This window comes from Suncus etruscus, chromosome 15 (assembly GCF_024139225.1).
Source record: "Suncus etruscus isolate mSunEtr1 chromosome 15, mSunEtr1.pri.cur, whole genome shotgun sequence".
Lineage (NCBI taxonomy): Eukaryota > Metazoa > Chordata > Mammalia > Eulipotyphla > Soricidae > Suncus > Suncus etruscus.
Genome location: NC_064862.1, coordinates 61,094,447 through 61,118,372, shown reverse-complemented (window position 1 = coordinate 61,118,372; position 23,926 = coordinate 61,094,447). Strand labels below are relative to the sequence as shown.

The 23,926-nt window shown below is 44.7% G+C and overlaps 1 protein-coding gene across 2 annotated transcripts in view; it reads right to left on the bottom strand.

The window, feature by feature from the left end:
- Positions 1-23,926, bottom strand: part of XPO6 (exportin 6) — a 127,757-nt gene that overhangs the window by 4,456 nt on the left and 99,375 nt on the right. For both annotated transcript variants that reach the window (XM_049787784.1, XM_049787785.1), the window contains 10 exons: positions 23,755-23,824; positions 17,472-17,631; positions 16,052-16,144; positions 12,475-12,619; positions 7,704-7,850; positions 6,586-6,775; positions 4,048-4,203; positions 3,095-3,209; positions 2,623-2,794; positions 1,215-1,376 (listed from right to left, as the gene is read on the bottom strand). In XM_049787784.1, the coding sequence (XP_049643741.1) occupies positions 1,215-1,376; positions 2,623-2,794; positions 3,095-3,209; positions 4,048-4,203; positions 6,586-6,775; positions 7,704-7,850; positions 12,475-12,619; positions 16,052-16,144; positions 17,472-17,631; positions 23,755-23,824 (1,410 nt within the window). The remainder of the gene's footprint in view (positions 1-1,214; positions 1,377-2,622; positions 2,795-3,094; positions 3,210-4,047; positions 4,204-6,585; positions 6,776-7,703; positions 7,851-12,474; positions 12,620-16,051; positions 16,145-17,471; positions 17,632-23,754; positions 23,825-23,926) is intronic.

Here is a 23,926-nt window from a genome sequence, read left to right as displayed (position 1 = left end):
CCCCTCCACCTCCAGCAGGTTTGGGGTTGAGAGGACCTCAGCAGCTGTGCCTCTGCTGCTCCCACAGGAGGAAGTTTTCTGAAATTTAGGGTTTTTAATTTATATAAAAAATAAAAATAAAAACAAAGCCCTTATCTCAGGATCTAGCCAATTCCACAGAGTATACCACTTGCCACCAGTCCCCTCTGCAGAGAACAGACAGATGGACGGACTCTACAAGTGAAAGGCTGGAGCTTAGATGGGTGTAGATGTGAACCCTTTACCTGCTACTCCTAACACAAAGACTGATAAAGAGCAAGCACAAACAGACAAAACTAAACAGAACCAGAGCAGAACAAGGAGGGAGGTGCCTGGAAGTGCTGCAGGCCCTCTGGGTGCTACTGACTGGCACTCCAGGGCAGGAGATCAGAGGGGAAACTACTGTAGAAATAACTTGTAAGGCAAAGTGCCTACACTGTGACTTATTAAATAAAACAAATGACATATAAATATACCAACCCTCAAAAAAATAGTAGAGGGGCATACCGGTGTGCTGCCTGCAGGCTCATGTGCCCAGACCTCCCAGAGATGTGCCTCTCCTGCTTTCAGATTGGGGCTCTCCCTGCCCTTGAAGAAACCCATGTTCTCTCTTGAGCAAGTGACTCTTTTTCTTCCTCTCCCTCCCAGTCCTCAGAATTTAAAAAAAAAAAAAAAAAACCAACCAATTTTAATTCCCCAAAATTTTTAAGTAAAAAAATAAAATAAAATGCAATGTTCTAAACCTGGGGCTGAAGAAACTCGAAGTATTTGAACACCACCATCTCTCCTTGTCAACCCGGACCCTGCTGGGGGGAATCTAGGCATGGTTGCCAGCACCATGCCCACATGCAAGAAAGGAAGTGACCCAACCCATGTCATGGCACCCTCTCTAAGTACTGCATCACCAGTGCAAGGACGGTGTCAGCAAGTGACACAGGAGACCACACTGTGCTGGAGAGGAGCTGTGCAAAAACATGGGAAGCTGGTGTTAACAACTTCTTTCACCAATGATGATTCTGAAGAGCCAAGTAACTCCTAAATCTCAGACCCATGTGGTAGCCCTGAGCACCAAGCACAAACTTCAAGAACTAACATCAGTGACCAAGAGCAAGTGGGACCTCATGCCACACCAGGTGGTAGTGATGTCCTGTGGATGCCTGGACGATGTGGCCACCTCACCAGTGAGTCCCTGTTACCTGCATGATGGCACTGAACTGAGGCTCGTTCTCCATCTGCTCCTCAGCGATTCCCCTCTGGACACTGGCCAGGACAGTGGACTTGAAGAAGTACCTCCAGTTGTGATGGAGGGTCCGGAAAAGGAGCTCAAACAGTTCTGCCTTTACATCTGGGGAAGGGCGCTGTGGAGACACATTATGGAACCTCACCTTCCCTCCCGAGGCAGCCACTCAGGGTGAACAGAGAAGCTGCCTCACTTTATTCCACTTCTCAGGCTCTTAGCCAGCAAGTCCCATCAGAAGAGCTTTGGGGGAGCCGAACCCACACCTGAGAGAGATGCTCAGGTGAGCCAAGGGGCCCTTTCCTAGAGAGAAGCACCCTTAGACGGGGAAAGGGGGGAGGCCAGCAGTGAATGACTGAATGGCAGAGTAGCGAAGAATAAAGCTTTCTGTGTCCCAAGCAGTCTGACACCTGAGGGGTACTGTTCTTTTTCCCAAAGTGAAAAATGTTGTGTTGGTGACTGTTTTTCTAATATAGCCTCTGATGCTGGTGACAAGGAAGAAGGCACAAAGTAATTGTGTGCTTGAGAGAAGCAGCATTTAAGAGCACTTAGGAAGCACAATGCAGCATTAGGAACCATTCTTAGGAACCACAAAGAAGCTGGGGCTATGGGGAAAACACAGGAGAGGGAGGAAGGCTAAGCAATGGTTCAATAAAAACTACTAGGTCACTGGAGGTCACTGGAGGGCACCACAGGGCACAGTACTCCAGACTCTGTGAAATTCCAGAAAAGGGACAGAGGCACGACTCAACTTCAACAGAGACACTGAGGCCAGAGACATGGCTTCCACAGCAGGAATCCTCACGGGCAGTGTGTATCTAGTGACGCAAAGCAACTAACTGAGGATGGTTTAAAAGGCAGCTTTTTACAGAAAATTTAAGTGTATAATTTTTTAAATATAATTATCACAGAAATATAACTTAAACCTATACTTATTCCAGAGATGACATGTTGAGTATGTTTTCTAAGACAATTTTGTAACAAAGCATGGAATGGTTCCAAGAACGTGTCCATTTTGCTTGAGATCATGAGCATTCTTCATAGTAAAGTAATTTATTATTCTGTTTCCTATAGAAAACCATACATTTGCCTAAAGCTACAAATTATTTGCCCAAACTGATCTTACAAGTTAGTGACAATTAACCTGCAATTAATCATTCTAAGGCAATTACAAGGAAGTCGACCATTCTAAAAAGACTGTACCAAGGTAAAGGTTTAAATATACATATTTTAGCTTCAAAACACAAAGAGTGCATTTAGATGGAGGGATCTTGCTCAATGTCAAGGCATATGCTTCCCATGGACCAGGCTTTGGGTTTGATTCCTGGCACCCCAACAGACTCCCATGCCAGCTGTGTTTGTCCTACCTCTGCAATGATGGGGTACACCTGCTCCATGCACAAGGCGATGATGTTAGGAAGGAAGGGCTTGAACACCTGGCCAGGCTCCTGCACCACCACTTGTAGAATCTTCAGGAACTTCTCAACCACCCGGCAGCCCGTGCTGCCCTCGTGAAGAATGCTCTCTGCCAACTGCTCTCTGCATATAAGGACAACCACACAGTAGAGGCAAAGATCTGGTCTCTGGGACCAGTGGAATAAGTAAACACAGGGTTCGAGCAGGTACAGCATGTGATGTTTGCCTCACATACAGCCAACCTGAATTCAGTCCCCAATTCCACATAATATGAACCCAGCCAGCCAGGAATGATCTCTGAGTTCAGAGCCAGGAGTGGTCAGGTGTGGCCCCAAAACAATTACAGAAGCTAATACAAGTAAAGTGGGAAGAGAGGGGGAAAAAAAAGCTGAAGTGCTGGCCTGACAGTTAGTACAAGTTTACCTGGTAAACATGTTGAGGAAAGTCTGTATGATCTGCTCAGTGAAAGGCACGCCCATCTGCACTCGAAGGCCTCGAAACAGAGTGAGGAAGAAGCTCAGCATCTCATCAGTCACATCTAGAGAAGGACAAAGCACATGTCAGAGCCTGTACATGGGGCCAAACAGAACCTTTGCCTAATGGTCCAGCCCTTCCCCACCCCCACCCCAGTCCAGAACGGGAAGTGGGAAATGAGTGCAAGTCATGCTGGACCATAGGATACTGGACCAACTGCTGGCTCACGAGAAAATGAAAGTCTTGCTGCAGATGGGCCAACTCTAAGCTCTCACAATTGAGTCAATGCCTGATTACGTTTGTGACCAATAATCTCTGCCAGAGTCAGAGGTTAAATGGCTAATGTGGATAATAACAGTGCACTGGGGCTGCATGGCCCTGGTTCAATAAATGGATTAACTGAGAAAAATATTGGTTCCATTTAGTGCCATTCTACTTCCAGACCTAAACAATCATATCACACAGTCTGTTCTGGCTCCAAATGGCAACACTGCCTACAGGAGGCTACTTCTAAGGGGCCTCTGCTATTTCTCTCCTGAGAAAATTCTCTCTAGGAAAATCAGGCAGGTCCTCAAGTGTGGCCCCTGACCTTGACTGAGGGCAGTCTCTTGACCAAGCCCCCTGTGCTTTTACTAGTATATGAGCAGGAGGAAGCAGGCTGGGGAAGGGTTCAGGCCCTGCACCCCTCCTAAAGCTCCTATTAGTCTCATCCACTCATATCCCTCAGAGAAGAAGGCAAAGTTCAGCCAGAGTGACTTGGTGTCATTTGACCTTCGGGTGAGCCCCAAAGAAATATCAGGGGCTATCACCAGTCCAAGTGTCCCCACATGACCTCACCAGTATTAGTGCCTGCAGGGCAAACTCAGCAAGCACTGAGGGGCTGAGCAGTGACCAGCTCCTACCTGACTGATGGATAAAAGCTGGGAAGAGGGCCAGGGAGACCTGAACAGACTCCTGAAGTGACTGGTAGCAGATCTGCCGGGACTTGGTGGATTCCCCAGAGATATTCTCCACAATATCTTCTAAGACACTAAGTGTCTGGTGGATAATCACTTTAGCTGCAAATCGACATGAAGTTACAAATGATGACTTGTTTGAGGATAAAGCAGAGTAAAGGGAATCGAGAGGAGGAGATGTCTACAGCTTTACAAAGGAAAACCACAAGAAATCTTGCTGAAGAAAAACGGTCGCTTTTAATGGAGTCACAATCTCTTGCTTATCTTTTTCTTTTTAATCTCCCCTTATTACTGACATGAATCCAACTATTTACCTGCCCATCTAATGATTTGCTTCTATTTTACCTCTATCCACCAAAAAAAAAAAAACACAAAAAACAAAAAAGTTCACAGGAAGCACCGAATATTCCTTTGGACTAGGTGCTGTGGATATAAGACTCCGGGGTGTGGGGCTGGAGAGATAGCATGGAGGTAAGGCATTTGCCTTTCATGCAGAAAGTCATCGGTTCGAATCCCAGCGTCCCATATGGTCCCTCGTGCTTGCCAGGAGCAATTTCTGAGCATGGAACCAGGAGTAACCCCTGAGCACAGCCGAGTGAGACCCAAAAAAAACAAAACAAAACAAAACAAAACAAAACAAAAAACAAAAAAAAAGACTCCGGGGTGGTAAACTGACTCCCACAGACACCTCTACCTCCAGGACAATCATGCCTGATCAAGCCCCCTCTGCACTTGGGACAAAAGTCTGACTCATGTTTGGCTGTTGGACCTATGTTCAGACAGTATATAACGTGTCATTAGAACCAACTGTATTTTGTGCTACGCACAATATATCCCCTACAGTGAGTTCACTTGGTAACTCCATCCAGCATACAGGGAAAACAGAGGCTGGTGACCATAAAACAAGCACAGGCTGAGAGAATCAAGCCAGGGTCTGGGCCTTTAACAAATAGACTAGGAGCAACCACCACCTGCACAGCAAAGACATGGTTCAGAAGCATCTAGCAAAGGACCTGGCATGTGAGAAGGTCCTAGAGAGGAAAGTCATCACCACTGCTCACTTTACTGCTCTTCTCTGAAACCTAGGGCTTCCCACCAGCTTCCCTGAGAAGTCCCTCATAGCCTCAAGGCTAGCAGAGTTCTGGAAAAGGAACAAGAAGGAAGCCCCACTTTAGAGTGGATGGAATTAGATTTGACTCACAACTCCATGAGATTTTGGTTCCTCACTGATACCCCCCAACACCCCATAATAGGCAGAGTAGTTTGGGAAAGAAAGCTGACAGCAAATGCTGCCTCCTAACCAGAGGAAACAGCAACAGGAACCACATTTCTTTACAATATGTCCAAGTAAAAGGTTGAACACACAGCAGGAGATGAGATGGGGAAATGGCAGTTACTCCCACCAGAGGACGCAATAAACCCACTAGAGATACTATGAACGGTGCTGGATTTGAACCATTCAGACCCAAGTCTAGCCGAATCTCATCACTGTTGTCTGCAATCCAGGGCTACTCAGCTGCTGGGCCTTGACAAAGGCCTGTGGCAGGAGACTATGACGGAACACAGCCCACTCTACCAGACAAAAGACTGCTGGAAACAAGGGCATTTCCAAATGGCCTTCTCAGGCCAGCAATAGCAGGTAGTCTAGGCTCATAGTACTGCACATTACCCAGTGTAATCATGGCGCCCAAATTCACAGCAGCCTTAGGGCCCCTAGGAATATTGGGTATGCTCCACCATTCTCCAGCACTAAAGCATATAAAAAGTCAAAGTCACCAAAAGAGAAGACAGGAGTATTTTCTATTCAAAAAAGACTAAAGAGGGTCTGTTAAATATTCACTAAAGACATTTCACAATGCTTTTATATTCTCTACAATACTGACTCCCAAACAATTTTAAAACAAAATTTATATATTCATTTTTTTCCAGTGTGTACAGAAAGATTTTCTCTGAACACTTCCTTTTTTTTTTTGTTTTTGTTTTGTTGGTTTTTGGGCCACACCCGGCGGTGCTCAGGGGCTACTCCTGACTGTCTGCTCAGAAATAGCTCCTGGCAGGCACGGGGGGGGGGGGGGGGGGGGGGCCGCGCATATGGGACACCGGGATTCGAACCAACCACCTTTGGTCCTGGATCGGCTGCTTGCAAGGCAAACACCGCTGTGCTATCTCTCCCGGCCCTCTCTGAACACTTCTAATCAATAATTACTATAGTTTTTTACACTGGCAGAAGTGCTATAGAAAGAAGTTGTTACTTGTTTTTAGCTTCTGAAATAAGGGCCAGCTTGCATTCAGGAAATGGGTCCAGCTGCCGTGCACTTAAAATTCCATAAACATGATTCTGACTCCTCTGTAGAGCAGCTGAGCAACTAACTATAGGAACAAACTCCACTCAAAAGCCTCAGGAACAAATCTCATGTACCAATCAGGAAGAATGACATCTGTCCTCCTGCTTCTCTGGGTCAGCCCTGCTGTGTGTGCACTTACTGTCGTCCAGTGGCATTTTCCTCTGTGAGGGGACAGCACTGGGTTTCAAGCTGCGGTAGTCTCTGGAGAGTGCAGAGATGAGGCTGGCGTGGTTGATAGAGCGCACCTGCCACTGCTGCTCATTCTCAGGAAGGTTTGGCCACGGGAGGAGCAGGATGTTAGAGAGTGCTCTGCACACCAACACCTGAGCCTGGAAGAGAGAGCCCAGCGTGCGCACCCCTGAGAGGGTCACAGCACCTGGTGAACACTACACAGGGACCTTCCTAAGTCCTGCGTCTGAGAGCTTTGGCCCAGCTCTAATGCCCGCCAGAGAGGAAAATGACATTGAAGCAACAGCCCCCACACAGGTATGGCACAAGCCCCGGCAGCTTCATGACCCTCTTCCGGTGCCATCACCTCTTCTATGTGGCACTTAGAAGCTAACCAGGGAGAAATCTTACTGCAGACACCAAACTAAATGAGCTCCTCACAGCTGGCCTTGATCCCCCTCAGCAGCTCTTTAGAACAGGGCTACTCACAGACCTCTTACAGCCAATGGCACTGGGTTGGGGGAAACAGAATTTATCTAGAAAAATCATACGATCCAATCCCTTTTCTGTTCTAAACTTCTAGCCTGAATGTTTTGGATTTTTTGGTAGGGGAAGGGAGGGGGCACGCACGCAATATCCAGCAGCACTCAGGGGTTACTCCTGGCTCTGCACTCAGAAATTGCTCCTGGCAGGCTCAGGGAACTATATGGAATGCCAAGGATTGAACCCAGGTCAATCACAAGCAAGGTATATGGCCTAACCACTGTGCTATAGCTCTGGCTCCAAGCCTCAGTTTCTTAAAAGAACTCTGCTGTCCAGAGCATCTCAAGCCTACACTGAACATGACAATAAACAACAAAGCAGATCTGGGAGCCATCAATAATGCAAAGGAGATTTTTACAATAGCTTTCAAAGTAGCACCAAGACAAACCACCAGGGAGGCCACTCTCAGCTTGGCTCAGTCCCACCCCCAACTGGGAGGATTAACACAAGTGAGCCCCCTGAGCACAAAATCAAGCCAGATTCACCTCCATTTCCCTGAGGCTGAGCTGCAGGGCTCTACAACACCCAGGGAATCCTGGCACTCACCTTATCAACAAGTCGCTGAGCAGAGGCATCTGTGATCCTATTGAAGACTTTCTGTACTGCAGGAATGCTGATCAAAAAGACAGGCCGCACAGTGGTGGCCAGAGAGACCAGTAAGTGACATGCAGATAGCAGCAACTTGTCTTGAACCTAGGGAGAGAAGGGGACAAGTCAACTCACAATGCCCCAGGCACAAAAGGGCAAAAAGGACTTTACTGAGCTATGTTCAGCTTTCGGCTGTCAAATGTTAACACTGAGGCTCATCTCAAAGGTATCTTCTACACCTCCCAACAGCCAGAATACACCTCTCCGCTGAACAGAGAACTGGTTGCTGCCACCAGGTCTGCTTCACCCTGTCAGTCCCTGACCCATCTGAACCTGGGCACTTCTCAACTTGTCACCACTCAATAAACACTCAAACAACTGAGGATCACTCATCCCACTCCTATTCTTGCAATCAAGTCCAGACTAGTGTTCCAGGCAGTTCAACATGCCAGTCAAAAGCTGATCTCCCCTGACACACTGCTGGTGATCATGTAAGTAGGTGTTTCATTACCGTCATGACAGAAAGCATGATCAAGACTCTTTAAAGACAACCCAGTTAAGACATCTACCAGGAGAACATTAAAGCGCTCATTTAAAGAGCTGCAGCATTACTTACAAAAGCAAAGAGTTGGAAACAACCTAAGTGCTTACAAAGAGGCTGTGATACAGGCATGCAATGGAACACTACTCGGCTACAAGAAAAGATGAAATTCTGCCATTGGCTACAACATAGATGATCCTACAATGTCATACTCAGTGAAGTAAGGCAGGAGAATAGGAGAAAGATAAACTGTTGTATGATTTCATGCACTGGCACATCCAACAGAGGAATGCAACAAATAAAGGAAAAATGACTTTCAGACTAGTCAAAACAAATCAGTGGTTACTAGAACAGAAGGGGAAGGTAGAAGGATAAACAGGATGAAAGTGGTCAATGTCTATTCAGAGAATGTTCCCCAGACATACAATCAATTAATTTTTGATACAGGGGCAAAAAAAATCCAAAATGGAGCAAGGAAAGCCTCTTCAACAAGTGGTATTGGCACAACTGGTTAGACACTTGTAAAAAAGCAAACTCAGACCCCCATTTACACCATGCACAAAGGTCAAATCCAAATGGATTAAAGACCTTGATGTCAGGCCAGAAACCATAAGGTATATAGAATAACACTTAGGTAAAACACTCCATGACATTGAGACTAAAGGTAACTTCAAGGAGGAAACAGCACTCTCCAAACAGAGTTAAACAGATGGGAATATATTAAGCTGAGAAGCTTCTGCACCTCAAAAAAAATAGTACCTAGAATACAAAAGCCACCAAACAGAATGGGAGAAACTATTCACCCAATATCCATCAGATAAGGGGCTAATATCAAAAATATACAAGATACTGACAGAACTTAACAAGAAAGAAACATCTAACCCATCAAAAAATGGGAAGAAATGAATAGACACTTCTGCAAAGAAAAAAATAAATGGCCAAAAGACACATGAAAAAATGATCCTCATTGGGGCTCGAGCAATAACATAGCTGTAGGGCATTAGCCTTGCGTGAGGCTGACCTGGGTCAGATCCAGGTTCGATTCCCAGCATCCCACATGGTCCCCCAAGCCTGCCAGGAGTGATTTCTGAGCAGAGAGCCAGGAGTAACCTCTTAGTGCCACCGAGTGTGGACCCCCCTCAAAAACAAAAAATAAAAAAAAACAAAAACAAAACTCCATATCACTTATCATCAGGGAAATGCAAATCAAAACAACAATGAGGTACCATCTCATGCCACAGAGATTGGTACACATCACAAAGAATAAAAACAATAAGCGCTGGCAGGGATGTGGAGAGAAAGAAACTTTTAATCACTCCTGGTGGGAAATGCCATCTAGTCCAGCGTTTATGGAAAACTATATGGAGGTTCCTCAAAAAACTGAAAATTGAACTCCCCAAATGATCCAGTATATCCACTCCTAAGGATATACCCTAGGAACATAAACACAAATACAAAAATGCCTTCTGCATGCCTATATTCATTGCAGTATTATTTTACAGATTCTGGAAACAACCCAGATGCCCGACAACAGATGACTAAAGAAATGTGGTATCTATATACACAATGGAATACTATGCAGCCAGCAGGAGAGATGAAGTTATGAAATTTTCCTATATATGGATATACATAGAAACTATTATGCTGAGTGAAATAGTCAAAAGGAGAGAGAAAGACACAGAATAGTCTTACTCATCTATGGGTTTTAAGAAAAATTCAAGACACTGTAATAATGCCCAAAGACAATAGAGATGAGGACCAGGACTGAGGCTCACAATATGAAGCCATCACAAAGAGTGGTAAGTGCAGTAAGAGAAATAACTACACTAACAATCATCGTGACAATCTTAATGAGTGAGAGAAGTAGAATGGCTGTCTTGAATACAGGCAGGGGCAGGGAAGGTGGGAGGGCAGCATTGGTGGTAGGCATGTTGCACTGGTGAAGGGGGGTGTTCTGTTTATGACTGAAATCCAACTACAATCATGCTTGTAATCATGATGTTTAAATAAAAATTTAAAACAAAAGAAAAGAAAAAAAAAAGAAAGTGGTCAATGATATGAAGAATAAGAGTTATTAGCACAACATACAAATATTGATTCAAGATGATACAGACTTGAAACCTGTGTTATAGTTCAATGTCACCTCAATACAAAAATATTTTTGAAATACAGGCTTAAAAGATACTCTTTCGGCCCGGAGAGACAGCACAGCGGCGTTTGCCTTGCAAGCAGTCGATCCAGGACCAAAGGTGGTTGGTTCGAATCCCGGTGTCCCATATGGTCCCCCGTGCCTGCCAGGAGCTATTTCTGAGCAGACAGCCAGGAGTAACCCCTGAGCAATGCCAGGTGTGGCCCAAAACCCAAAAACCAACCCCCCCCCCCAAAATACTCTTTCTCTTTAGATAGGACCTGACACAAGTGAACCCAATACCGATGGGGAGGGGGGAGGATGACGACACACAAAGCATACCAGAGATTCAGAAGAATGAGAATTAAGGGTGAAACAGGATGATTTCCAAGAATCACAAAACATAGCTGATCTTTAAACCTTTAAACCTATAATAATCCTACCTATAAGAAAACTACTTAAAAACTAAAGGCATGCACTTAAGAATTAGGTATAATTACTTCTTACCAAATGCAGATAACAATAAAGTTCAGCAACAGCTAGGTAAATAATGAAGCATTCCTCCCAGCTGGGTAACATAACTTACCAACTGGGTAACATAACTCATTTACAATTATAGGGACAACAAAAATTCACAGAATATACTGTTTATGAGTAATGGTAGAGAAAGCTAGGTACAACTGACACTACAAAAAATTTACTACATCTATTAGTAATCCTCTTAGAGAACAATGAATACACTGATCCCATTTTACATGGCTGTAACCTTCAACCCAGCAATTCTATAATTCCTATATATCTAGGAATCTATTACACCAAGATATACAGAAAAGGATTGAATTTCCATCAATAAGAAAATATAGCCCCATTATAGAACAGTACTGAATAATCTGAAAAACTGAAATTGCTCTACATAAAGTCAAACAAGACACAAGCAAAAGGGGGCCAGAGAAATAGTACAGTGGGTAGGAAGCTTGCCCTCAGGGAATGACTTAGAATACAGTGCCAGGAGTAAGCCCTGAGCACAGCCCAGTGTGACACACCCTCCAGTCAATCCCCTGCCCCACAAGGCTATGTAGATAGCCATCTACTAACTTCCGGGTTTAAATAAGCTTTTATTTTCTACAGTGATAATATACTCCTGTGGAGCTAAAGAAAGTCATTTTAATTAATTAATTTTTAACTGTGGCTCAGAGGTAAAGCACATGTCTTACATGCTTGAGACCTGGGTTCAATCCCCAGCACTAAAATATAGTTACATCTGAATTTAGAAGCACTACAGCAAAAGAACAGCAACACAAACTAGCAAGAGGTTCTCTTGCATCCCAATGGTTAAGAATTAGGAGTTATAGGGCCCGGAGAGATAGCACAGTGGCGTTTGCCTTGCAAGCAGCCAATCCAGGGCCAAAGGTGGTTGGTTCAAATCCCGGTGTCCCATATGGTCCCCCGTGCCTGCCAGGAGCTATTTCTGAGCAGACAGCCAGGAGTAACCCCTGGGCACTGCTGGGTGTGGCCCAAAAACAAAAAAAAACAAAAAAAAAAAGAATTAGGAGTTATAGAAGAAGGCTCAGGTGGCAGGAGTACACTGCCCTGGGTTTGATTCCCAGTGCTGCAAGGTTCCCCAAACACCATGGAGTCCTAAGTATTATGGGTTCTACTGCCCCCCACCCCCCAAAAAAAACCCCAGAGAATTATGGGCCTAATGGTATGCTGCAAAATATTCTAAATTTATAGCAGATAAATAAAAAGACAGAACTAAGTCAAAAATTATAGACTTAAAAAATAAAATTAGGGGCCTGAGAGATAGCGCAGCAGCGTTTGCCTTGCAAGCAGCCGATCCAGGACCAAAGGTGGTTGGTTCGAATCCCGGTGTCCCATATGGTCCCCTGTGCCTGCCAGGAGCTATTTCTGAGCAGACAGCCAGGAGTAACCCCTGAGCAACACCGGGTGTGGCCCAAAAACCAAATAATAATAATAATAATAATAATAATGATAATAATAATAACAATAACGATAATAATAAATAAATAAAATAAAATTAGGCTTCATTCTTTCAAGACCTTGGTGCTGATTAGAGGAGTGACGGCGTCCATGGTCGTAGAGATGAGCGATACAAACTGTTGTGTGTTCTGGCGGTGAGCCTCGCTGCAGTACTGTGCCAACCAGTGCGAATAAGCCTGCAGGGCAGCCAGGGACTGAGCGTGCCTGTGGAGAGGAAAGATAGTTCAATTTTAGAGGTTAAGGTCAATCATACAAGCACTGAACTCATTTCCACAGGAAGTAACTACACAACTGTACTTACAGTTCTAGGAAATGAGCCACTAACTGAAAAGTATTCATGTGCTCATATAAGCCTAAAAACTCATCACCTAACTCTTATCACCACTGCCTAGCATGGAAGGACTGACAGTAAACTTACAGCAGATCTTAGTCTTTCTGCATAACCTCACCTGAGCATAGGAAATAATAAAAATAATCAGGCCCAAGAGATAGATCAGCAAGCAGGTAAGGAGCTTGCCTAGCTAGTGGTTGGCCCAGGTTCAACCCCAACACCCCATATGGTCTGCCTGAGCACAAGATTTGGTCCCAGAGTACAGAGCCAGGAAAAATAAGTCCAGAGCACCATCAGGTGTGGCCTAAACACCAAAACAGTAAATAAAACCTCATGTTTAAGTGCCCATTAACTATAAATTGTATGGCTGAAGGATAAGCTTGATGTGGCTCACCTCGTACTGCATTATACATGTGACAAAACTGACAGCATGAAAACATGCATTCCACCCAAGAGAATAAATAATCCTTAAACAAAGTGACTCACTTGTCTCACAGCTTAAAAACCTCAGACCTTCTAATAACCCTAAATAAGAACTAATCATCTTACTACATAAACCTACTGCTCCCCACACACATACAATAAGCAGCCTTGCCTGAGTCATCATTACCTTTGTGACTGAAAACTGGGCATTTTTCTAATTCTTTTTCTGCTCATTAGCATTCTGTTATTTAAAAGATGATCCCCTTCTTCCTATCACTTTGAAAATCATTATGACCACAGAGATTCTTTATTCAATACAGTGATTTATTTCCCTCCTTCTCATTCTCAATGGACAAACCCATGTTAATCCAGCAGTTATTTTCATAGATCCCAATATTTCTGAGCACTAAATTCCACAGAACTAATCACCTTGCCCCAAGGTTAGAGCACTGCTCCATGGAGCCCTGTTCTGCAACAGGGGAATCTATTTGGGACAGCAAGCAAGTGCTGTCACTCTTCCTAGGAGCTTACAGTGGACAAAGCTAGGCAGATGCCACTTTAAAAGCAAGATGAACACTGACACTGAGAGCTCAAATTGACTCAGTGTCTCCAGAGAGGATGTGAGACATAAGACAAACAGCACAACACTGCATTCTTGCTGAAAATGTCAGCTCAGTCTAATGCAGAAGAAAACAAGCCGACAGATGCAATTAGGGGGGGAAACTAGAGATCTGGATCCTCCAGAGGTGTGTCCATCTATCTTTCTCTTCTTTCCACTCAAGTCCTTATGAAAAGCCTTCACTGTTGATTATGGCCACAGAGAACAGCCTTCCTTCTGGGAAACATGCTGAGGGAAGCATAGGTAAGTGACTAGCTTTCAACTACTAGCCACTCACTTTCAACTAGTTCAACAAAGGAAAAGAAGATCTGTAAGCATGTCTGCATACAGAAGACACAAGGAACATTTATATATGTATATGCACATGTACATATATACAGATATGTGTGATATCTAAAAGTAACAAATCGAACCTAAAAGTTTTAAGACATTCTTTCTATTCTTATCCTTCCAATAGATCTAACTTTCCAAACAAGTTAGGCACTTCAAGTACCTTAAAAAATAAAAATAAAAAGTACCTTAAAGTAAAAACAACAACAACAATAACAATTGTTGGAATTATAAAATCCCATTTAACCAAGAAATTATTTTCTATTTAGAGTTCATAAATTATTCTGCCATTTTTTTTTTAAAGTTCTGAGTACCAAAAGTAAGGAACAATGACACTGAAGTCTGTCTTTGGATTCTAAGAATTTCAAGTATCAAAAGGGGCTGAGGGGCCTGAGCAATAGTAGAGCAGATAAGGGGCTTGCCTTGCATGTGGCAGATCTGGTTCAATCCCCAGCACCCCAGATTATCCTCAAGCATCACCAGGACTAATTCCTGAATATAGAGCCAGGAGTAAGCTCTGAAGCTAGGAGTGGCCCCAAAACATAAAATAATTTTAAAGAAAGGCATTTTGGAGCCAGAGTAATAGTACAGTGATTAAGCACTTGCCTTGCATGAAGGGGACCTGGGTTCGATCCCTAGCATCCAATATGGTCACCTGAACAGCGCCAGTAGTAATTCCTGAGTGCAGAGCTGGGATTAACCCCTAAGCATCACAGGGTATGACCCAAAAATTAAAAGGGTACCCTACGCTGAAAGCAAATGCTCTCAAATCGTGAAATTATATAAAAGGTGTTAGGCTTACACATAAATTAGCATCTTTCTCAGAAGCTTGCTTTCTCTAAATTCTGTTACATAATGCATGTTAATTGGAGCCACCATAGTAAATGTACTTCACCTAACTCACAATTCAAGAATGTTCTAGAGGGGCTGGAGAGATAGCATGGAGGAAAGGCGTTTGCCTTTCATGCAGGAGGTCATCGGTTCGAATCCCAGCGTCCCATATGGTCCCCCGTGCCTGCCAGGAGCAATTTCTGAGCATGAAGCCAGGAGTAACCCCTGAGCACTGCCGGGTGTGACCCAAAAACTACCAAAAAAAAAAAAAGAATGTTCTAGAAAGGGATTCTCAACCTTTCCACAACAGTCTGCTATTGGTCAGCAGACCAGCAGTCAAAACCATTGAGGTAGACCAGGGCTTTCCAACTAACAGCATTTTCCTGTAAAAACTAGACTTCTTATTTTAGGCTCTGCAGTCCACACACTTAGTCACTCAACCCTACCATTATAATATAAAAGTGATCTTAGACAGTAAGTGAATAAACAGATCTGGCTGTGTTCCAATCTAGCACAGTAGGTAATAGTGCCACCCCTGATCAAGCCTTTTACAGTGTGAGGTCTTCTAGGACATGTCTCCGTTCCTCTCTCCCTTCCATGCATCTCTTTCTGGCTCCTGTCCCAATGTACCTATTTCAAAATCATCTACAGTCCTTCCTCTACTCGCATATACTCAAGCCTAGTGCCAGCCTGCTATTATCAGATCTCTGAGGACCATATTCCCAACAATTCTTCAAACACCTCCCTCTCTCGATTAGTCACTTGTTCAGGCAGAGGTGCTGGAATAGTTGTGGCCAGGAAAGAGATTCCATGCTGTAGTCCTGACACACCTTTCTGCCTCCCTCCCACAAACACCCCACAATTCCCCTAGCATGACTCTGCAACACTCTGTGCCCCAGCCTGTGTTAAACTCCTAAAACAATGGCTCCACAGCCCTCTGACCAGTATTAATCTGTCCCAAGAAGAATCCATCCTTCTCTCTCAGTGTAAAGTTAGGAGTTTTCCTTCTCATAGCACTCACCACTGTTCATTTCTACCTACAGAACAAGAGGCCCCAGAACAAGGTCTTTCCCAAGTTCAGCGGCACCTAACTCCTACTTACACATCAATGAGGTCAGGCTTCAGTACTGAGGGCACAGCAGTCTCGATGTTGTACAATTTTATCTGAGATCCATACAGAGTGACTTTAACCAGCCTGTGGGCAAAGAAGCAGGTTAAAAAAATATGAGGCTGGGGCCAGAGAGCTAGCACAGTAGTAGAGCATTTGCCTTGCACACGGCCAACCTGGGACAGACCCAGGTTCGATTCAAGGCATCCCATATGGTCCCCCGTGCCTGCCAGGAGCAATTTCTGAGCGCATAGCCAGGAATAACCCCTGAGTGCCACCAGGTGTGACCCAAACACCAAAAAAGGGGAGGGGGTCAGAACGAGGCCAGAATGATAGCACAGCAGTTAGAACATTACTTTTTTTTTTTTTTTAGAACATTACTCTTGTACACAGCCGACCTAGATTTAATCTTCGGCATCCCATATGGTCCCTCATGCCCACCAGGCCTGATTCTTAAGCTTGGAGCCAGGAGTAACCTCTGAGCACCACCAGGTGTGGCCCAAAAACAAAAACAAAAAATCTGGGACTTCTGGGGCCAGAAAGATAGATTGTTTGCCTTGTACACAGCCAACCCAGATTTGACCCCTGGCACCCCATCCCCATGTGGTCCCAAAAGCACTTCCAGAAGTGATTCTTGAGCACAAAGCCAGGAGTAAGCCTTTGGTAGCACTGGTAGGTGTTCCCACAAGAGTAGGTAAGAATGTAGAAAAACCAGAACCCTTAATGCACTGTTGGTAGAAGATAAAATAGTACAGTGGCACTAGAAAATAATAATGAAAAAATTAGTGATCATTTACTCATGAATTCTATTTTTGGTATGTATCCAAAAGAATTAGAAGCGGGATGCCAAAGAGATATTGCCATCCACATGCACAGTAGAGCTATTTATAGCTAAGACAGGGAAGCAATCATATGTCCATCAATGAAGAATGAATATAACGTTTTTTTTAATGGGGCCAAAGCAATAGTACAGCAGGTAGGTGTCTTGCCTTACATGCAGACAGCTTGGTTTCAAGCCCCAAACCAAAATGGTCACCAAACCAAAATTAAGTGGTTTACTTTTGTCTGGGGGTGGGCGGCACCCAATTGTGTTCAGAGCTTACTCCTGGCTCTGCGCTTCTTAGTGGGCAAGGGGAATCACATTGTTTGCTGGGGAGTGGAAATAGGTTGGCTGTATACAAAGCAAATGCCCTATCCCCTGTAATCTATACTCTGCTGCTCCCTCCCCCGACCCCCCAAAAAGCTTTTATATGGCACTGATCACTACTCAGCCTTAAAAAGGAGCATTATTTAGGGCCAAATGATAGTACAGAGGTTAAGGCAGAAGCTCCAGGACAGGCTGTCCCACACCTAATACACAGGAAGGTACCACTGAACCAGAGGCATGGCCAGAGCATGGTGGCAGCCAAACTACCTCTCCACAATCGTGAGGGCATCGGTGAAGCGCGCAGCAAACACATCTCCGATGAAGTACTCAGCCAGCCGGCCCACAGCCTGCAGCAGGGAGCTCAAGTCCCGCAGGGAGCAGTGCAACCTCCGACAGTCGTTCTCTGCCGTGATGTTCAGCCTGTGGCCTGCAACACAACACCTCAGCATTTTACAGAGCAAACACAGAGGGACCATGGGAGCACACAGATCCAAGACACAGGTCATTTTTAGTGAAACCACTCATATTTCAGGAAAACTAACACCTGAAACTCCCAATACCAAGCAGAGCAACGGTCTGGGTATGCAGACAGGAAGCAGGCAGTGATCTGATTCCGATCCTGCAGGCACTGACCCTCCCTGTTCCATGTAGACACAAAGGGAAGTTGGTCAGTCACTGGCCCTGCATGGACCACATCTAAGGCACAGCAGTGTCCTCAGCAAAGTCTTCATGTCTCAAATTTGCCTCTCCCATCAAATTCTCTCTTGAATGCACTACCCAGCACTTTCATTATTCTTTCAAATAGAATTAGTGTCTTCAGTATGTATAGGCACCAGGTTCTTAAATATTTCAAGCACAAAGGGAAATTTTTGTTTCTCTTTAAAAATACAAGCCCAGGACAGAAAAACACTAATTTAAAAGGATGTATGCACACCACTATTCATTGCAGCACTCAGTACAATAACTAAGAGTTGAAATCAACCTACAAGTCCAAAACAGAGTGGATTATGAAGAGGTGTACATATATACAGTGGAATACTACATAGCTGTAAGGAATGATGCAATCATGCAATTTTCTAATATGCATGAAACTGGAAAATATTAAATTAAATAAAGTAAGCCAGAAGAAGAAAGGCAAATCGAATTATATCACTTATATGTGGTATTTAGAATAACGGCAAAAAAAAACAAAAGAAAAAGAAAAAGAATAACTGCATAAGAAATGCAATGGTCTAAATAAGTCCTAGTTATCAAGAATACTCTAGGTCCAAGTATTGCAAGAAGAAAAGAAACTGAGTGGAGGGCCGGAGAGACAGCACAGTGGTAGGGCATTTGCCTTGCAAGCAGCCAACCCAGGACCAACGGTGGTTCGAATCCTGACATCTCATATGGTCCCCCATGCCTACCAGGAATGATTTCTGAGCAGAGAGCCAAGAGTAAGCCCTGAGTGCTGGCGGGTGTGGCCCAAAAACAAAACAAACAAAAAAATTGAGTGGAGGAGGAAAAAGACAATACGAGAGGATGAGGGTCAGGGGCATGAGGTCTCAGGTGCACTGGTGATGTTAAGAAAGGACAGAACTAAATATCCAAACCTGGGTCAACAACAATGAAATCATGAGACCCAAACTCTAACCATCTAAACTTAAACTTAAAATGGGCCTGTTATGCTGGCAGACTGGGGAACAGGGGTGATGGTACTGGGAACTCTGGGAACATTGGTAGGAAGTTGACACTTGGGATTGGCCCTGAAAAACTGTATTTTCTGAAACTCAACTATAAAGAACTTTGTAAAACTCAATGGCTTCAAGGGGCCGGAGCGATAGCACAGCAGTAGGGTGTTTGCCTTGCAAGTGGCTGACCCAGAATGGACCTGGGTTCAATTCCCAGCATCCCACATGGCCCCCCAAGCCAGGAGCGATTTCTGAGTGTAGCCAGGAGTAACCCCTGAGCATCACTGGGTGCGGCCCAAAAACAAACAAACAAAAAAACACAATGGCCTCAATAAAAACATTTTAAATAATAAAAATATAAGCCCAAATACCACCCAGAATCAAGTTTCCAGATGAGCAAGTCAACAAAGTTTAAAAGCTGCCTTGGCCATCTCCTTCCCCTTTCACTCTATCCCCAAATCCACAAAAAGCCACCTTGTACATGGTCTTCCTGGCCCTCACCTGGTCCTTCTGGCCTCTTCTTAGACACTTTGAATGCCAGAGAATTCAATGCCTCTAGAGGGAGCCCCAGCTGCTTGGTCAAACCCACAAGGGAAAACCAGTCTCCCTCTAATTCCTCCTTATTCCAGTCCTACCCCAGAACACACCCAAGTCCAAGCTGGCAGGCACCTGACCATCTTAAAGTGATGAGAAAACAATGAGACAAGGGTAATATAATCACAGGCTCCCCTGGGGTTCACTGCTGCGTCTTTTCCACTGGCCAAGTCATCTTCCTTCTGAGATCTTAGCCAGCCTGAATATCCCCTCCATGGCTTTCCTGATTTACATAACAAAGTATATGGGATCTAGAATGAAAAACTAGATCTAGGTGGGTGAAAAGTGCTGTGTGGATTTCAACGTTGTTGTCTGAACATCAAACAGCTTATATTGGATCGTTTCTTTTCTTTTTTGGGGGGAAGGGGTGCTTTTGGATATCTCTTTCCTCCCTCCTTCTCTCTCCTCTCTCTCTCCCTCCTCCCCCCTCCCTCCCCCCCCACTGACCCTGTCCTGCTCTATCTGTTAAATAAATATACACATGTAGTGCACGCCCCACAGTAAGGTTTCTGCCCAAAGCCCTCTAGCCTTCAGACCTAGCCCCACCATCACCAAATCACACAAGGCAGCACCTCAACTTTAAGGAATGAGACTGAGTTCTCCTGGAAAAGGCTGTTCAGATCCACCAGATTTTCTGTTGTTTGACAGATGGCATGTGGCCCTGCACCGGAATTGACTGGCTGAATAAGAGGCAGTGGGAGGACAAGCAGAGAATTGCATTTGGCCCTGCAAGGTTTTTTCATACTAACGAAACCAGCCAGGGCCATTCTGGGCTGATAACAACCCTATCCTTTTCACTGCAGGTCCACAGCTCATGAATGAGTCCAGAGTCAGAAGAGTTCAAGAACCTGGAGTCCCATCTACTCAGGCTCCAGCAGAGACCATAATAGTGAGGACTGGCTGAGAGTCAATGCTGGGGAATAGTGAACATGGGTTCTATTGGGAAGCACTGTTGGGAAGACTGTCTGAGAGGGAGGCTATGTGAGGGAGTTAAGGGTCATGGGACAGAGAACACAATATCCTCTGAGGTTTTGTTTTGGTTTTTTTGGGGGGGGCCACACCTGGTGGCTCTGTGCTCAGAAATTACTCCCAGCAGGCTATTGCTCAGCCCCAGAGTTTCCATTTTTAATAGCTTTTGCCTTCAAAATTTTGCTTCCTCAGATTTGAAAGCTCATTTACAACAGAAAACAAGTCCTTCTCCACTCTCCAATATCTTGGCACAGGAAGAACATATGAAGGAGTGGTACTGGGGATGAGCTCTGAATGGTCTGGAAAACGAGGTACACTGTGATGCTCCAGTTGACTGGGCATCAGTGAAGAGCAGGTGACATTTCACTCATGGTAAACACACCCTCTATCCTCCTTGAATACAAAGAGCTGAGGTATCAGCTCAGAAAAAAGAACAAGAATCAGCGAAGATTTCCACTTAAAAACAGGTCCTGTGAAACATAACAAAGCTAGCTGCTATTGAAGTTACCAAGAGTTGGGATGAGATATACTGCATGTGACTTAAAGATACTGGGTAATGGGGTACAGGAACTAAAAGCAAAAGCAGCAATACAATTGTTGGGGGGGAGGAAGCCAGCTACAACACTGTAAAGTAAATTTAAGGGCTAATTTTTGGAGGAAGGGAAGGGGGAGAGAGGAGAGAGAGGGCTAGAGTGGTAGCAGTGGTAGGGTGTTTGCTTTGCATGTGCCTGACCCAGGAGGATCCCTGGCATCCATATGGTCCCCCAAGCTAGGAGTGATTTCTGAGCACAGAGCCAGGAATAACACCTGAGCACCGATGGATGTGACCCCCCCCCAAAAAAAAACCCACAAAGGGAGGGAGGGAGGGAGGGAGGGAGGGAGGGAGGGAGGGAGGGAGGGAGGGAGGGAGGGAGGGGGAGGGAGGGAAGAAGGGAGGGAGGGAAGAAGGGAGAAAGGGAGTCAAGTTACTTCCATGATTTTTACCCAGAATGAATTCTGGTCACAACTGTAAAATTTTTATAGTGAATTTTCAGTAGCACCAATAAGCATGTTTGCTTTTAAAAGTTCTGTGTAGGGGCCAGAAAGATAGCATGGAGGTAGGGCATTTGCCTTGCGTGCAGAAGAACAGTGGTTCAAATCCTGGCATCCCATATAGTCCCCGAGCCTGCCAGGAGCAATTTCTGAGCATAGAGCCAGGAGTAACCCCTGAGCACTGCTGGGTGTGTGACCCAAAAGCCAAAAGCCAAAAAAAGAAAAAAAATTCTTTAACTCTACAAAACTGGGGTCAGCCTGCATTTGGAGCTTACCAAGTACCATCAGCCTCCTGAATTATTTAGAAGTGAATCCAGTCACAGAAACATGTCCTGGGCACCAGGAGAGCAGCATCAGAAGGATCTCTACAAAGAGGCCACAAATAAGAGCTCATCCAGAGACAGGCTACATCTCCGAGCCCCTAAGAACTGTGAAGGGCAGAGTAAATGATGACAGAGATCAAGACTGGAGACAGAGGACTGAGGACACAGGGACATAGCAGGAGGCTAGGGCACTTGTCCTACATGCAATTTCCCTGCCAGGGCTCTAGTTTGAAACCTGACACCACAAATGACCCCTAGTGCACCAATCAGGATCATTCCTGAGCACCACCAAGTGTACATTCCTCCCCAACCCCAAAAAGGGATGCCAGAAAGATGGTACAGCAAAGAAACTTGCCTTGTACAAAGCCCACCTGGGTTTGATCCCCTACACCAAATACGGCCCTTCTCCCCACATACACAACGAGCAAGTTCTACCATGATTTTATCTGGTCTGAAGCTTATGTCCTCCTAATACTAAACACTACTAAGAAGAAAGGTCACATCAAAGGAAAAGCCATGGCCCTTTTCCTAAGGCAGATAAGCTGATTTAAAGAACCTAAAGAAATAGGGGCCAAAGCAATGACACAATGGTAGGGCATTTGCCTTGCATGCGGCTGACCTAAAACAGTTCAATCCCCTGGCATTCCATATGGTCTTCCAAGCCAGGAGCAATTTTTGAACACAGCACAGAGCTGGAAGTAACCCCTGAGTGTCACTAGGTGTGGCCCAAAAAACGGAAGAAGGGGAGGGAGGGAGGGAGGGAGGGGGAGGGAGGGAGGGAGGGAGGGAGGGAGGGAGGGAGGGAGGGAGGAAAGGGAGGAAGGGAGGAAGGGAGGAAGGGAGGAAGGGAGGAAGGGAGGAAGGAAGGAAGGAAGGAAGGAAGGAAGGAAGGAAGGAAGGAAGGAAGGAAGGAAGGAAGGAAGGAAGGAAGGAAGGAAGGAAGGAAGGAAGGACCTGAAGGAATAATCAGAGGAGGAAGATTTTCAAAGGTCTTCAAACTGGCCCTCTCTCAGTATACAGAAAATGCTCTTTGGGGACTAATCTCATTGCTAAATTGTCCCAGATAAGCTCGGTGTCGGGGTTGAGATCTCTGGAGCTTTTGAGATGGAGCAGGCCAAGTTCCAATCCTGTTAAGAAGCTCTTTGTCCTACCCACACCAGACATCCTCCTGTTATATATCTGGGCCAGCTCCACAGTTTCATGAATAATCTTGAGAAATTCCAAGCTACTCAATCATCCCAGTTTCACAGTTCCCAGAGTATGCAGCTGCAACACCTCCCAATTTCACAGTACTGACAGCCCAGTAGGAACACAGCAAATTAGATGAAAAAGTTGTACAGAAGCTCACAGAGCTCTAGTACAGGCAGACAGTAACACAGACTCAACTAGCATCTAAATCATTCTCCCACTCAAGTTCAAGCTAACTCCATCCTCATCACCCTCTCACTCAACTAGCAGCAAAATAGCTCAGTAAATTCTCAGACCGTGACCTTTTCGCTCTGTTGTGAGAAAAATATGCTGTAACAAGCAATATAAAGTAAATTATTCTGTGCCTGCTAAGGGAGCAGGCTTGCAAGGTGAGTGGAAAACTAGGGACACTGGTGGAGAGAAGATCCCACTAGTGGTAGGATTGGTGTTGGAACACTGAATACCTCAAACAACTGTATTATGAACAACTTTTGTAAATCGCAGTGTTTAAGTAAAGTTTTGAACATTAATATAAAGAAAGAAAGTTCTCTTCAAAGTACTCTGAAAATGAGAGTCTCAGGCTGGGCTGCCCACAGCCTCTTCCAGGGGACTTCATTTCTGACTTTAGAAGTGAAGTGAGAGACAGAGCAGTGAGGTAGTGGCAATCAAGAAATCATGTATTTGCAGGAAAAAAGAAAGGGAAAAAAATACAAAGGGGCATTAAATATCCATTTTAATTATAACATTAAAATTAGAAAATAAAAACCAGTTTACCTGACCCTGAAGTAACTACAAACTGCTGTAACCCCAGGTAAACTTCTAAATTGTCCTGAAGAACTGGGAACTGAAAACAAACAGATAAAAATAAAAAATAAAAAAACATGAATATGAGTCTTACAGTATTTTACTTTAAGATGTGGCAAGGCCCTTTTAGTGAGAAAGAAAC